Genomic DNA, 15,725 nt, shown 5'->3' with positions numbered 1-15,725 from the left:
AGTGCAGAAGTAGAGCACCGCCTACTTGATAATGTGGCCCTCTAGTGGAGGTAAAAAGTTCAGTACAACAGTGTGGAAAAAAGGCTTCCAGCAGCTTGTCAGTGTGTCAGCTTGTGTTTTTGTACAGAGTTTTGGTGTTTCCTGTCACTGTGGGCCTCACAGCACAGTAGTACACAGCAGAGTCTGTCACTGCAGCAGAGGAGATGCTCATGTTGATTTGGTTTTGCTCCACTTTAATCTTCAGTCCAGAGATTCGTTCATTTAATATCTGTCCTGAACCAGAGTGATAAATAAGGAACTCTGGTGGTTTTCCTGGATATTGTCGATACCAGTAAAACTCATCAGCACCAGTTGCTTGTTTGGAGTATTTGTAGGACAGAGTAACAGAGCTGTCTTCTAAACTGGACTCTTCTTTCTCAACTGGACTGAGTTCTTCACAGCTGACACCTGAAAGAAATGAGAACTCTGTTAAAACATTTAGCAAAAGTTACAATAAATAAATGACATTCTTTGATTTTGATTCCCTTTAATTGTCTTCATAATCTAACATACCTGTTAGAATGTAAAGAAACATGAGAGAAAACACACAATGATGCAGTGACAGCATGTTGAATAAAGGTAATGTTTGTGGTTTGTGTATTGAACTCTGCTGAATATGGAAGTTCCTCTCTCTTCTATAGTTCAGTAACAGCTTAGCTCCTCCCTGAATCTCTCCGTCTCCTCTTAGATCTGTATTTTCACTTCTCTCTCTTCCTCTTCCTCCTGGTTAACACACTGGTAGCAGCTGGAGGTGTTATATCATATTAAAAGAAAAGCTCAGTGTCAAATATTTTCCCCACAGTATGAAAAGTTAGCTCAACATCAGAAGAGAGTTTAGCTAATACAGAGATAACCTGTTTTACAGCTGCTTCATTTTGTTCTCCAACATATAAAAGCTGCTGATTGTTGTGAACCTGCTACGACTACTTTAATATTTATTATCAGAGAAATTACAAGCAAACTCAGAATGAATATTTGATCAGTAACCAACATGTATTCAATCAGATAAGTCAATTGAGAACTAACTGTCGTTCACAATGACGCCCCGGCCTACAGGCACCATCAGGAGGCCAGTCGATACAAGACATTAAAACACAGATATTTAGATTTACACTACTGGTCAAAAGTTTTAGAAAGCCCCAATCTTTCCATTATTGAAAATTATGCAGTTCAATGTCTCACTGTACTCTGGAATGAAATCATAGAACAAATAAACAATTGAAGTTAAAAATGAAATCATGTAATTAATTTATAAACCAAAATGTTGTCTAAACTTTTGACTCATCAGTAGCCACCTCAGACAGATAGAACAGCTGAACAGACTCGTGACATTTTTTCGACAATGGAAATCAAATATTCTTCAGAAAGTTCTTCCCGACTCTGCTGCAGAAGTTCTCATAAATGTGTGGCTCTTGTTGGTTGCTTTGCTTTCACTCTTCTGTCCAGTTCATCCCAAACCAGCTCCATGGGGTTTCAGTCTGCAGACTGTGTTGATCCACTCCATGTTTTCAAGCTTACCATCTCCTTCTTTTTTCTAAAGGTAGTTCAGGTACAGCTTGGTCTTATGTTTTGGGTCATTATCTTGCTGTAGGATGAATTCCTGACCTGTTCATACCAGAGGTCACTGCATGGAGCTGCAGAATGCTGTGTAGCCGTTTTGGTTCAGGTTGCCTCTCTCTCTCTGTACAAGTCACCGACCCTGGATCCAGCAAAACAGCTCCAGACCACCACGCCTCCTCCTCCATGTTTGACAGTTGATGTCACACGCTGAGGAACCATCCTTTCGCCTACTCGACGGAGTACAAAAATCCTGTGTGATGAACTGAAGATTTCTGATTCATCAGTCCATAACACCTTCTTCCAGTCTTCAGTAGTCCACTGGCAGTGTTTCATGGTCCAGACAAACCTCTTTTTCATTCTGACGTCTTAACAATGACTTTCTTGCTGCAACTCGACCTGTCAAACCTGCAACTCGAAGTCTTCTCTTCAGTTGAAACTGAGACTTGTTTACTCCGACCACATGAAGCTGTGCTTGAAGCTGTTGTCCTGTGAGCCGCCGATCACACGAGCTGTCGACTCTCAGAAACTTGTCCTCTGATTCTGTTGTGTCTTTGGGTCTGTCAGACCTCTTCCTATCAGAGTTTGTCCAGTTTTTGAGTGACTTTTGATGGTGAAGGAACCTGTACTCACTGACACCTTGACTTTCTTCACTATTTCTCTGTAGGAAAGACCTATATTTTTAAGTGTTATGATGGTCTGTCTCTCTTTCATTGGTAATTGCCTTTTTCTTTCCATTTTTATAGCAACACACTACTTTCTGCAGTACAATACTGTTCAAATAATGCTCATGAGGGTGTGGTACCACAGTGTGTTCCAGCACTACTTTGATGCAGACGGTTGTAAGGAAACAGGAAAAGTTGGGACGCCTGTAGGAATCAGTAGCACCAACTTTCAAGGCTTGATCAACCTCCATTGCTGCAGAACACCTTTCAGATGTTAACACATTTCTTGTTCCCTGAAAAAGGCCTTTTTGTATAATTCTGAAATGTACATTATTTTTCAGTTTTGGGTAACCTTACCTTTTTTTTAACCTCTGGCAGTTCACCACTGACCTTTGTACCATTTCAAAGACTCACTTTACTCAACCCAGCCATGTAAATAAGATCCTGCTCAAACTGTGAAACAAATATTCTACATCCCTGAAGGAAGAGATACGCAGCCCACAACATGACAATACATGCAACACTGCTGCTTCTTCTTATTAAAACTTTTCTCACACAGACAATTTTTAGAAGCATTTGATTTGTCAGCATCATTCAAACATTTCAAATAAAAATAAATTCACTGTGTTGCTTGTGACAGAGCTGAACGATTATGGCAAAAATAATAATCACAGTTATTTTGAGTGATATTGAAATCATGATTAATAAACACGATTATTGGTTAATTTGAAAACATGAGTATTTATTGAACCACCAAAACTCAACTTTAAATATAACTTAAAACAACAACGGAAATAAATTAATAACAAGTAAACAAGTAAAATAATAATAATAATAATAATAATAATAATAATAATAATAATAATAATAATAAATTAAAATAACAACAGCAATATGTAAAAACAAGCCACAACCTACATGCAAAACGCAAAAACACTAATAACACAGCAAAAAAAACCCTAAATATTCTTTGAGGATTTTTGAAAAACCTTTTGTAAATACAGAAAAAGATTGGCCTGGTAGTCATATACTCCCTCAGTCTGCCTCCTACAAACTCAGGTTTAGGATCAGCAGACTGTTCACTTGGTCTGGCTTTAATGATGACTGAAGGCAGGAGACAACTTTTCCTCCTGTGCTAAAAAGCCGCTCTGATGCAGCACCTGTGGCAGGGATGCACAGGTATTTCCTGGTCAGTCTGGAGAGCCGTGGGTAGAGAGAGTGTCCTTCATAGAGGACTGTGTTGGCTGAAGCCGACGAGTTTGCACTTTTTTGTGTCTTCTGCTCCTTTATCACTTGGTCTTAGACCACTTTATGACTGTACTTTAAATGGTTCAATAAATTGGTCGTGTTTTCTTGGGGAGCAGAAATGACAGTGTGATCAATTTTGCTCCTTCCTTCTGCTCGACGTCCAACAACTTGAAACCAAAATGTTTCCATATGACTGATGATATCCAACCTTTCTTCTAAACTAAAGGCTGCCGTTCTGCCATTTTTCTCAATCGCTCCTAGTTTGCAGCACCTGCACGTAAGACTGGTGCATTCACTGTGCTTTTACAGCTCAGGAATTTGCATGCACGCCACACAGCACATGAATCATTTTTCTTCAATTATAATGATTTTATGATCGTGACAAGCCAAAATCAAAATCAAAATTCAATTAATCGTCCAGCCCTATCAACAATTTATGTGATCATTTAGGTTCATGTATTAAATCAGATTAGACTTTTTTTCTCCACTATCTGATCCACTGATTTTGGCCAGAATGCGACTGATCCCAAGTTTCTGACGCCTCATCCCCAAATATAATGACACACTATGACATATGATTATAGAGCTTCATGTCTTCATGTCTCCATGTCTTCATTGAGCTCTATAAGATGAGACGATTTGTTTTTAAACTCAATTATGATGACATGTTGTTCATATAAATAAATTCCCAGAAAGTTCCATCATCAGAGTTTCAGTTGTATGAAACAACACTTTCCCTCATCCTGCTTCTGTCTTTTCTTTGTCATTTTCTGTTGTTTTCATCTCCACTACAAAGAATCTAGACTGGATCATCACATCCTACTGAAGTTTAACAGTGTGTGTCTCCCTCTAGTGGATGTTGTGGAGTTTTCTGTTGTCTTTGCTCCAAAGGTTTTTGTACAGAGTTTTGGTGTTTCCTGTCACTGTGGGCTGCAGAGCACAGTAGTACACAGCAGAGTCTGTCACTTTAGCTGAGATGATCTCCAGATCGACACGTTTCTCTGTTTTCTTAATGTGAGCTGAGAAATCAGAAACAGTTGGATGAATCGATCCTCCCTCTGTGATGGAGAGCAGGAACTCTGGTCTGGATCTCTGGTTCTGTCGGTACCACTGGATATTGGTGATAACACCGTCATATTTACAGGTCAGGTTGATGTTTCTTCCCTCTTCAACATGTTCTTCAGTTCTTTCTGGATTTATGCTGTTCATGGAAACCAGGGCTGCAAAATGAGGATTATTCATGTCAGTTAGTCTGCAAGAGATTCAAACATCAAGAGACTCAACGGAGGTTCTGGACTTTTTCTTTCATCTTTCATCATTTTGAGATTCATTCAATAAAGCAAATATCTTTTTGTCTCATGGAAATTGTTACCTTACACAGATAAACCTCTAGTTATGAAATGTAGAGCAAATATCTGGTTAATCCAGCAGCTGAAATGAGACTTTGATCTGTGTTCTAACACTCACCTATAAAGAGAGAGAAAAGTAAAAAGAGGTAAAGCAACATGTCTTTGGAGTTGTTCAAGTCAAACAGACAGCAGATGATCAATGTTCTTCCACTGCAGTAGAATGAACAAACTAAACAGCCTCTCTGCTGCACAGCTCTTCTCCTCAACATCAACATGATTGTGCTTTTACTTCCTCAAACATTTCTGCTCTGGAGACACAAATAATCTCATTGGTTGAGTTAAATGTCAGTGGGTGGAGCCACAGAAAAACCTTTTTAGAGATTCTCTGCCTACCAAAGTTCAGCTCAGCCAGTGATGATGATGATTTCTGCCTCAGAGAAATGTTTGCTGAATGTTCAGTTTCAGTTCTTCACATCATTGTGAGACCGAGGCAGGTCGCAGTAGAAGGAAGCTCCATCACCTGAAGGTTTAGTCTTTATTCTGGGAACATGGAGAACATTTTATAGTTCCTTTAATTACAGTGAAGAAATACTAATATTAATATTTTCTACATGAAATTATCTTCATACTATCAGTCATCAGAAGCCGTCATGTCTTAATATCTTCACTTGTCTTTGTTCAGGTGTTGGATGACTTGTGGTCCATGACTTTGACTCCTTCTCAGTCAATGCTGTGACTGATTTTGGTCTGATGTTCTCAGACACTGAGACTGTAAGTCCACAACACCACATTGATTTGATCCCTTTGGTTCCCCCTCGTCACTCCGACTGTCTGCATCCTCAAGTGACGAGACCAACGTGGAAAGTTGAATCGTGAAGTCAGGCCTGCTAACTAATCGCTCACTAATATTTCAACGGACCGCCTCTATCTTTGATTACAGCACACATTCACCATGGCATCATTTCAATAAACTTATTCTATGTCACAACATTTATTTCTGTCCAGAGTTGCATTAATTTTTCACTCACATCTTGTATTGATGATGGAGAGTTGGACCACTGTCTAAAGGCAGATCCCAAAGACTGTCAGTGGGGTTCAGGTCTGGATTCTGGTGGACAGTCCATGTGAGACAATGATGTCTCAGGCTCCCTGAACCTCCTTCAGTCTTTGAGTCCCATGAATCCTGACATTGTCATCTTGGAATATGTCCGAGTCATCAGGGAAGAAAAAATCCATTGATGTAAAAACCTGTTTATTCAATATATTCAGGAAGTGAACTGACATCATAACGTTGCTGAACCTCGACCTGAACAACTGAAGCGACCCCAGATCATAACTCCGCCCCCACAGGCTGGTACTGTAGACACTAGGCATGATGGGAGCATCACTTCATCTGCCTCTCTTCTTACCCTGATGCCCCCATCACTCTGGAACAGGGTAAATCTGGACTCATCAGACCACATGACCTTTTTCCATCGATCCACAGTCCAATCTTTATGCTCACTGGCAAACTGAAGTCTTTTTTCTGATCAGCCTCATTGATAAGTGATTTTCTTAAGGCTACACGGCTGTTTAGTCTCAATCCCTTCAGGTCTCTTCACATCGTCTGTGTGGAAACGTTCTTTCTTTCACTATTAAACACAGCTGTGACTTCTACTGTTTTTATAATTTGATTTCATCAAATGTTTAAATGATCTCTGATCACTAAAGATTAATTGATCATTCAAGATTTTTTTCTGACCACATTTCTTCCTTGAAGATGATGGTTCTCCAGTATCCTTCCAGGTTTTAATAATGTGTTGGACAGTTCTTAACCAGTTTTAGTAGTTTCATCGATCTCCTCAGTTGTTCTTTTTGTTTGATGCAGGTCAATAATTTGACTCTTCTGAAACAGAGGAACATCTTTTCCTCGATCACAGGATACGTCTTCTGACATGGTTGTTTTAGAAACGAGAAGCTGCTCACTGCATCAGAGTTCAATAATTTATTGTCAGCTGAAACATATTGATCACTGCAGTAATTATCCAATGGAAGGATCCGACCTGTTTGATTGGTTAAATCCAGGTGGGGACTTTTGTTGAGGCCAGGCAGTGTATCAAAAGAAAAATACAAATCTTTTAGTTTCAGACACACAGAAAGTTTTGTTTGAGCTTCATTCTTGTTTTTTTCTTCATGAGCTCTTGAATGTTGGTTGGTTTCAACAAAAAAAATCCACTTTTCAGACAAAAAAATGGAGAAAACAGTATTTTTGTGAAAGACATTTTTTAGTAGAATGTCTACTGCACATTTTTATTTTCATTTTTTTGTCACTTCATATTACGTGTGTGACATCACTGTAACCAGTGTAGTTCACGTTGTTTGTGCCGTGCTGTATCACGGCTGCTGTGGAGGTCTGGGGACTGAAGTGTGAGTCGTCCTGTTCTGGGTCTGGATCATGGCACTCTGATCCAGCTGCAGTGTGAGCAGCCTAGCTGTGCCTCGGCTTCTATGAAGGTCTGGGGGCTTTAGCACGAGCAGCCGCGCTCTGTAGCCGGGCTCTGTGGCCAGATCATGATGCCGTCTGACCCACCGATCTGCAGCTGAGCACCGACGTTCTCATGCTAGATAACACCTTCATGTTCTTGTGCTGCTCAAGTCCAATGGTTCCTTTTGTCTTAGAGTTACACCGTTTTGTCACAGCATCTCCTGCCACCTCACAGTGAAAACAGCAGTTGATGGAATATCTTGTCATTATCAGGGAAATGTTGTGACTCGAGTGGCGAGATAGTATCTCATCAATGGTGGGGAAAGAGTCAATCAACAGTGACGTGAGAACAGCAAGAGATGAACACTGAGTGGCTCTGCAGAAATGAAAAGAAATGGAGCTCACTGCTGGATGCTGAGATCAATTTCACTTTATTTTTATCATTTAATTGGACTGACCAATCACAATTCATTTAATGACCCACATTATGAACATGGATTTTATCCAGAAGATACAGATCAGAGACATTCCCTCTTCATGAAAGCTGGGAATGCAACAGCAGCTTTACGTGGAAAATAAAAATGTCAAAACATTCATTACATTAATTCAAAGGATATTCAAGTCCAGCACTGGGCTTCATCATACATATGGAATTACATGAATGATCATTATTATTGACAATAATAAATCATATTTTCTTCACACCTTCTCCAGACTAAGCTGGATCATGCTAATGGAAGATTCTGACAAACTGATATCAGATGAACATTTCTCTGTTTCATCCAGACAATCACTGAGCAGCACAGTCAACATACAGAGAAACATGTTGTTTGTCCATTAAAGTAATTAGTGATCATTATATGTCCTGTCATGTGTTCTCTGGGACAAAATATCAGCTTTTATAATCCAGCAGTGGAGAGACGGATGTTGTTGATGTTGGTTTCTTGTTGGATGTTTCTCAGTTGTTCACTAAGTTGTTGAAACATTTGTTGGTTCTGTTTTAAACACAAAGACTGTAGACTTTATTACAACATCATATAGATTTTTATTTGTGTGTGTCTCCCTCTAGTGGATGTTGTGGAGTTTTCTGTTGTCTTTGCTCCAAAGGTTTTTGTACAGAGTTTTGGTGTTTCCTGTCACTGTGGGCTGCAGAGCACAGTAGTACACAGCAGAGTCAGACAGCTGAAGCTTCTGGATCTTCAGAGGAACTGATTTGTTCTTGATTGAAGCATTAAATCTGTCTTTCTGGAACTCTGGAGCCTTTTCTACTGTTCCTGAGAAACATTTCAGCATGAACTTTGGAAAACCACTGATTTCTTGTTTGTACCAGAACAAAGTGTCACCGGTCTGAAATGTACAGTCAAGTGTAACTGTCTGTCCTTCAGTAACAATGACATCTCCTGTTGGCTGGATCACTTCTTCTCCTTTACACTCTGTGGAAGAAGAGAACATGCAGAGGAAGAGATGAATCAATAAAGATGATTGATTAAAGGAGATCAATCAGTAGGTTTAAAGAGTTACCTATCCAGAGAGTCAGGCCATAATCAGATTGAACCATAACATTTATTTTTACATGTTAATTAATGCTGACAGAAATAATTAGAATTGATGTGAATCTCAGTAACATGTTAAAGTGTCTGCAGATAAAACATGTTGTGCTTTGTATCTTACCAAAGAAAAGAGCAGCAAGAATAATCCACAGCCAATGTTCCATCTCTACAACAAGGTTTAAATCAACAGGAGAAACTAGCTGATGTTCAACATTCAGTGTGAGAATTGTTCTCTTCACAGCAGCAGTTATTATTGACAGAATGGTTGAACACAGTGCAGAAGTAGAGCACCGCCTACTTGATAATGTGGCCCTCTAGTGGAGGTAAAAAGTTCAGTACAACAGTGTGGAAAAAAGGCTTCCAGCAGCTTGTCAGTGTGTCAGCTTGTGTTTTTGTACAGAGTTTTGGTGTTTCCTGTCACTGTGGGCCTCACAGCACAGTAGTACACAGCAGAGTCTGTCACTGCAGCAGAGGAGATCTGCAGATCCACTCGATGCTTTTCTTCAGTCAGATCAGTAGAAAACCTTCTGTCTGATTTCAGAGATTCTGCTGTGTTTCTAATGTTACTCCCTGAGATGGAAAGGAGGAACTCTGGTGGTTTTCCTGGATATTGTCGATACCAGAAGAAATAATCATCAGCTGCAGCACTTTTGGAGTATCTGTAGGACAGAGTAACAGAGCTGTCTTCTAAACTGGACTCTTCTGTCTTGACTGCAGTCAGTTGTTGACAGCTGACACCTGAAGGAAGAGATAAGTCTGTAACTTCATGTTTGATGTTAGTGATATCAGGGTTCAACATTAATGTTTGTTTTGTATTTTGTCTTTTCTTTCTTTTTTCATTTGCCTGACCAGGCTAGTGGCACAGACATCTACCTGCACAAAGTCAGGTCCTGTTTGATCCCATACAAATAGTTTGAATTATTATCAGACACAGAATCAGAAGGTCATCAGTAGTTATCAAATAACAACAAAGGCTAAAGCTAATTGTCATGTTTAATCCAGGACAGAGTCCAAGGCGACGTCTTTAAATTTCTGGTTTTGTGAGTCTAAAGCTCAAAGATATTCAGTTTAATTTAATAATAAACATTGAGAAGCGGTGAAGCTCCACACCTGAGATGCTCAGAACAGCATTTTCTGCTATTTGGCATGAAAAAGTAAGAAGATAATGGATGGTACGATTAACAAAATTTATGATGATGAAAATATTTTAAAAATTGATTTTTTCTGTCTTTTTTTTTTTTTTTAACCCTTTTTACCAGCCTGGATCTCACCTACCTCTTACTGTGATCAGAAACACAAACAGACTGAAGTTCACTGACGGCATCTTAAAGATAAAGACAGTCTGTCTGTGTTTGTATGAAAGTTTATCTTTTCTGTACTTGAGTCACAGTTTTGCTCCTCCCTTAATCCCTCCTCCTTCCTCTCACAACTCTGACAAACAGTGTGTTTGTCTCTGCTGAGCTGCTGTTATTCACTAAATGACATCCAGCAAGAAGTCGCTATTAATGTGACAGTGATTGACACCTGACAGCACATGTGAAAGTCCTGTCTGAGCTACGTCTTTAATCAGATCTATTCAGTAACACGTGACAACCACATTAAAAGTACTTCAGACCTATGTCACAAGAACCTTGACATCATGCTGTCCTTTTACAGATTGGATATTTGAATCATTGAAGTGTTCACCCAATCATTGTTCAGGTCAGCGATCACCCCTACTGGGCCAAAAAAGCCCAAAACAAGTCGAAATCTAAATTACTTAGGAAATCAGTGCAGTGTCTCTCCTACCATTGGCTTGAGGAGGAAACCCAGATGGTCACGTTTCTCTCCTCTTGTGTTTCATCAAAGGTGTAGCAGACACGTAGTGGAGCAGAGGGAAAGAAAACAGATGACCCACTTTACTGGACTCACTTGTTTGTGGCAGCGAGATAAAAAGAATTGCAGGATGGTGAAGAAATTCCACTTCTTCTTGTCTCTTGACATTAGATATACGCTGATCATCAGACAGATCTGCCTCTCTTAGTGCTCTGTTTCTTAAAGTATGGAAAATGTTTGAAAATGAGGAGAATCAGTCCCACTGTCCCCCCAAAAGTACATGACTTAAAATGTGTGGATTAAAAGGCTTAAAATGAACAAACACCTCTAAAATCTGAAGAGCATCCTTTAAAAAACATACTTATCCAGACCAGAACAAAATATGTTGACATTTAGGAAAGTGACAGCTTCACGGCGTGTCACTCAAAGTAAAGTCAGGCTGTAAAAATGAACTTTATTCAGCTCATTTATTTTATTTCTTATTTATAAAGGATCAAAAATATGAAGGATGATCAGGATCAGTATGTTAAGCACCAGTCAGAGATGTTTGACAGTGGAATGTGGTCTAAGTTTCTGCTGAGGAGTTTGGACTGAACATTTCATTTTCTGTCGTTCTTCCCACCACGACAAAGAAAGTAGTGTCATCACGTCCCATTGAAGTTTAACAGTGTGTGTCTCCCTCTAGTGGATGTTGTGGAGTTTTCTGTTGTCTTTGCTCCAAAGGTTTTTGTACAGAGTTTTGGTGTTTCCTGTCACTGTGGGCTGCAGAGCACAGTAGTACACAGCAGAGTCAGACAGCTGAAGCTTCTGGAACTTCAGAGGAACTGATTTTGAGGTGAAATCCAGTGTGGATGAAAATCGTTCCTTAAACTCGTCCTCTGTTCTCCCAGTTCCACCCTTTAATTGGTTCAGTATGAATTTGGGGCTGTTGTTTCCATCCTGTTTGTACCAGTAAAGATATGGATTTGGGTCACCGGTCTCAAATGTACAGTCAAGTGTAACTGTCTGTCCTTCAGTAACAATGACATCTCCTGTTGGCTGGATCACTCTGTCTTCTCCTTTACACTCTGTGGAAGAAGAGAACATGCAGAGGAAGAGATGAATCAATAAAGATGATTGATTAAAGGAGATCAATCAGTAGGTTTAAAGAGTTACCTATCCAGAGAGTCAGAATCAGGATGTTTCTCAGCCAGTGTTTCATGTCTGCAGTGAGAGGGGAGGAGAGAGAGGAAGAACATTGATACTCTGATGGATGTGAACCTTCACATCATTGGTTCTTCCTCTTCATCACCTGTTGATCAACTCTCAACATTTACATGTCATTTACACTTCATGTGTTTAGCTGACACAGCTCATAATGGGGCTTTGACCGTGTGAATTCTTTGTGTTTTATTCCTGCCAGCAGCTTGGCTCTAAGGATGGTAATGTCAGTCTGACAGTTTGTTGACGGCTCACCTGAAAAAGAACCTTCACTCTGCCTACAGAACCACATGTTTGATATGACCTGCAGACTACAGTAGACTACAGCTGTCCTCACTACTTCTTGGTTTCATGTAGAAATGCAGCAGCTTCATATATTTCTAACTTCTCACTTCTTTCTGCTCTCATAAACTTTTCCTCTCTCTATTCCATCTCAAGTTTCTATTGGTAGGGGGTGGGGCTTATTTGAAAATGCTGCATTATGCTGTCAAATGTTAAAACAGCCCACTGTTAATGTTTGTTCTAATTGTTGGTTCCATAGTTTTACAGTGTTCCCCTGTATTTAGAAAGAACAGTACATTACTGTGAGAGTTTGGCTGTATTTTTACAGTCATTTATCAGAGTGCAGCTCTAATGTCCAGATAGTCCACAGTCTCTGAACACTGACTTTAAGTCCGGTCTAGTTTCTGCTCAGACTACAATAACACACACGATGTCTCTGAGGTAACTCAGGTTACAAGAGCAGAACAGAGCAGAACGTAAACAGTACAAGACATCAGGAACATGTGATCTCGTCACAGTGCACCGGCAGCCAATCAGAGCTGCCGCTGTGTTACAAACAGGTAGCAGGTGTGTGCATTAGGTAGATGAGTGGGAGTCAGCAGGGAGACGAGCTGCTGCGGGTCAGTAGGAGAAAAGTTTGACCATATTGAGTCTAACAGCTTTGAAAAGTTGAAGTGTAAAATGTTCTGTGGTTCTGTTACTGACCTGTAGACGCTTTTGTGAAAACCTGTTGAATGAATCCTCTCAATGCACAAACTGGTGAGTCACTGTGAAAGCTATTGTTGTTAGCATTAGCATACGGTGACGGTGCAGACTGGTAACTAAGCAGCTGTTGGTTTGTTGTATGTTTATCTTCCGTCTATCAAATGAGCTCTTGTTAACCACATGACCAAGACTTCAGAGTAAATACCAAAATATTTAATGGTTGTTGAAATGAATTATGTACCATTTAATGTTCAGTGTTTTGATGCTTTATAATCAGCTGTTTAATCAGCTGTTGATCTCAGTGTTCAGTGTTTTCATGTGTTATACTCATCTGTTAAATAGTGTGGGGCTGAACAGAGCACTTAGGAATAGGCTTTATGTCACCCAACAAAATATTTTCAGTGTCTCATCCTGTGCAGTGTGGTCACATTAAAGGAGCAGTATGTCATTTTGTATCGATTGTAATACTGAACTTTTATATTGAAACAATTCAGTAACACAAAGAAGAGTCATAGGTATGAAGAGTTTGACCTCGATTGTTTATATGGACCATGTTTTCCTGAGTTTTCCTTGGTGTTTAAAGTTGAAACATCAGTGGAGAGAAAGAAATCCTTTATTGATGATCTCTGCTGTTAGTTTGTCAGAAGATTTACTCTGTGATACTTTAACATCATTTCCACATGAAGTTTAACAGTGTGTGTCTCCCTCTAGTGGATGTTGTGGAGTTTTCTGTTGTCTTTGCTCCAAAGGTTTTTGTACAGAGTTTTGGTGTTTCCTGTCACTGTGGGCTGCAGAGCACAGTAGTACACAGCAGAGTCTGTCACTGCAGCAGAGGAGATCTGCAGATCCATCTGGGTTTTATCTTTGTAATGTTTCAGTGAAAATCCTGGTTTCTCTTCAAACTCCCTGATGAGAAGCTGTGGAGATGAACTGGACTTCTGTTGATACCAGTAGAGGCTGTTGACTGAGCCTGAATATTTGCAGGAGAGAGTCACGTTGTCTCCTTCCAAAGCCAGCATTACATCTTTAAATGGTTTGACTAAATCCTCAGAGGATCCTGAAAAGAACAAAGAGATATTTCACTGTGACATTTGTATTTTAACATGATGAAATATATTTAAAGTGAGTTGACCTGTGAAAAAGTTGATGATTTCAAAGAATGTGAAATGTTTGTTGTGAATGTCTACCATCAGCTTGTTGTGTGTCTTGAATACTTACCAGGATGAAAGACAACTATCATCATCCAAAGTAAAGAGAGCTGCATTATTTTCACTTGTACTGAATGAAGAGTAGAGAGACACAGCAGCTCTTCACTTCCAACATGAAACCTTTCATATTCAGTTGTGTAGCTCCTCCTCTTGCTGTGGTCTGTTTACATTCAGGCTGATGGAAGCTTTAGAAATGACAGTGATGCTGCAGTCGTCATCATCATCATCATCGTCATCATCATCATCATCATCATCATCATCCAAGAAGGTCAGACTGAAGGAGAAATCTGCAGAAAATTCACCTCAATCAATCTGGAGACAAACAACTTTCTCAACAATCAAAAAGCTCCAGCTGTGTGTTTTGTCTTTGTAATAATTTGCTGGTAGTTTTTGACAGATATGATGAGTGAAAACAGTACAGTTTCTTCTATTTCTGTTTTAAACAGCTTCTGAACTTCCTTGGAATCACAGTTGTACTATGACCAGACTATCAGCAGTGTGCTTAAAGGCAGACAATGCAGGATTTCCCCCCAAAACAAAACACAGACTCCTACTATAATAATCTCTCTCAGTCATTACCAATGACCCACCAGAAGTGTGTGGTGGCAGCTGCATCTGCAGACACTCTGTCCTCCACTGGTACCTTCTTACTTCACTTCAGGATTTTACATTAAACTTTGATTGTAATGTTGAAACAGCAAACACATTAAAAAAGGCAAAGCTTCAGTGTCAATGTGCAGCTTTAAATGTGAGCTGCCACCACAGAAATGGTGACATGTTTACTTCTCTGTGAAACCTGGATTAATCCAAAGATTCTTGGAGGAAATGTTGATGCATCATTTAGGTTTCAAACCTGTTGATTTAGTGAAAAGCTTGAATGGATCAGTGAGACACTGATCTGAACTTTCAGTGTTTTCACTTTCTATTTCTTAGTTTTCATGTTGTGTTTGAAGCATCATCCAGTTGGTTTGTCATTGATGTGGATTTGCTGCTCATGTGAATCCTCCCACAGTGTTTCATTAGCAGCTGTAACCACAGTGACTCTGATCAAACAGGAATTAGCAGAATCCATCTGATATGAAGCTGTGGTTTGAATACCACTTCCCTCCTCTTTGAAGAGTAGTCAGATATCTGTGTTCAGGTTTTTGTACAGCCTCTTCTACACTTTGTATCACTGTGTTTCTAGAGCACAGTAGTAGAGAGCTGTGTCTGCCAGGGTTAGGTCTCTGATGGACAGTTCAGTTGATGTGTCTGATGTCTCAGATCCATATCGTTTGTCAGGGATATATTTGTAAGTGTGTGCGTCTTTTGCTCCTTTCCAGAGTATAAACTGAGGAGCCTGAAGGTCAGAATGATGTCTGTACCAGTAAAGGGCAATATACGTCTCTGTTGTCTCATATTCACATCTCAGTTTGACAGATTGTCCTTCTGTTCCACTGACTTCATCTCCTACAGGAGAGATTTTGTCTCCAGCTGTTAGTCCTGGAAAAAGTGTATAAAATGAATCCATTAGACTAACATTGTTCATGAGGCTGAGAGGAGAAGACAGTGGAAAATATCAAGTGTACAGTGTTACTCTGTGGACAGAAACAGCTCAACTGTTGAGAGATTTCTGCTCTGAACTCCAGTTGACATCAATCTTT

The 15,725-nt window shown here is 39.7% G+C and overlaps 2 protein-coding genes across 2 annotated transcripts in view; one reads left to right on the top strand and one right to left on the bottom strand.

Annotated features, from left to right (window-relative positions):
• Nucleotides 1–15,725, top strand: part of pex5lb (peroxisomal biogenesis factor 5-like b) — a 212,914-nt gene that overhangs the window by 138,278 nt on the left and 58,911 nt on the right. The gene's annotated exons all lie outside the window — the stretch shown is intronic.
• Nucleotides 9,252–15,696, bottom strand: LOC146317217 (uncharacterized). Its single transcript, XM_084732409.1, has 4 exons — nucleotides 14,093–15,696; nucleotides 13,657–13,931; nucleotides 10,148–10,196; nucleotides 9,252–9,628 (listed from the first exon to the last, which is right to left on the bottom strand). The coding sequence occupies exons 1-4, from the start codon at nucleotides 14,136–14,138 to the stop codon at nucleotides 9,252–9,254; spliced, it is 747 nt and encodes a 248-aa protein (XP_084588535.1). The 5' UTR covers nucleotides 14,139–15,696.

Source organism: Lutjanus erythropterus, chromosome 12 (genome assembly GCF_056507025.1).
Source record: "Lutjanus erythropterus isolate fLutEry1 chromosome 12, fLutEry1.hap2, whole genome shotgun sequence".
Classification (NCBI taxonomy): Eukaryota; Metazoa; Chordata; class Actinopteri; order Lutjaniformes; family Lutjanidae; genus Lutjanus; species Lutjanus erythropterus.
Note: the sequence above shows the minus strand (reverse complement) of the source record. Positions and strands in the feature narration are given on the sequence as shown.

Excerpts from the sequence above, each read along its gene's own strand:
- LOC146317217 (XM_084732409.1), bottom strand. The coding sequence starts at position 14,138 with ATGCAGCTCTCTTTACTTTGGATGATGATAGTTGTCTTTCATCCTG. Across the intron at positions 10,197-13,656 it reads ACTGTGCTCTGCAGCCCACA|ATGCCGTCAGTGAACTTCAG; the intron begins GTGACAGGAAAC and ends TTTATCTTTAAG. Across the intron at positions 9,629-10,147 it reads GTTTCTGATCACAGTAAGAG|ACTTATCTCTTCCTTCAGGT; the intron begins GTAGGTGAGATC and ends ATGAAGTTACAG.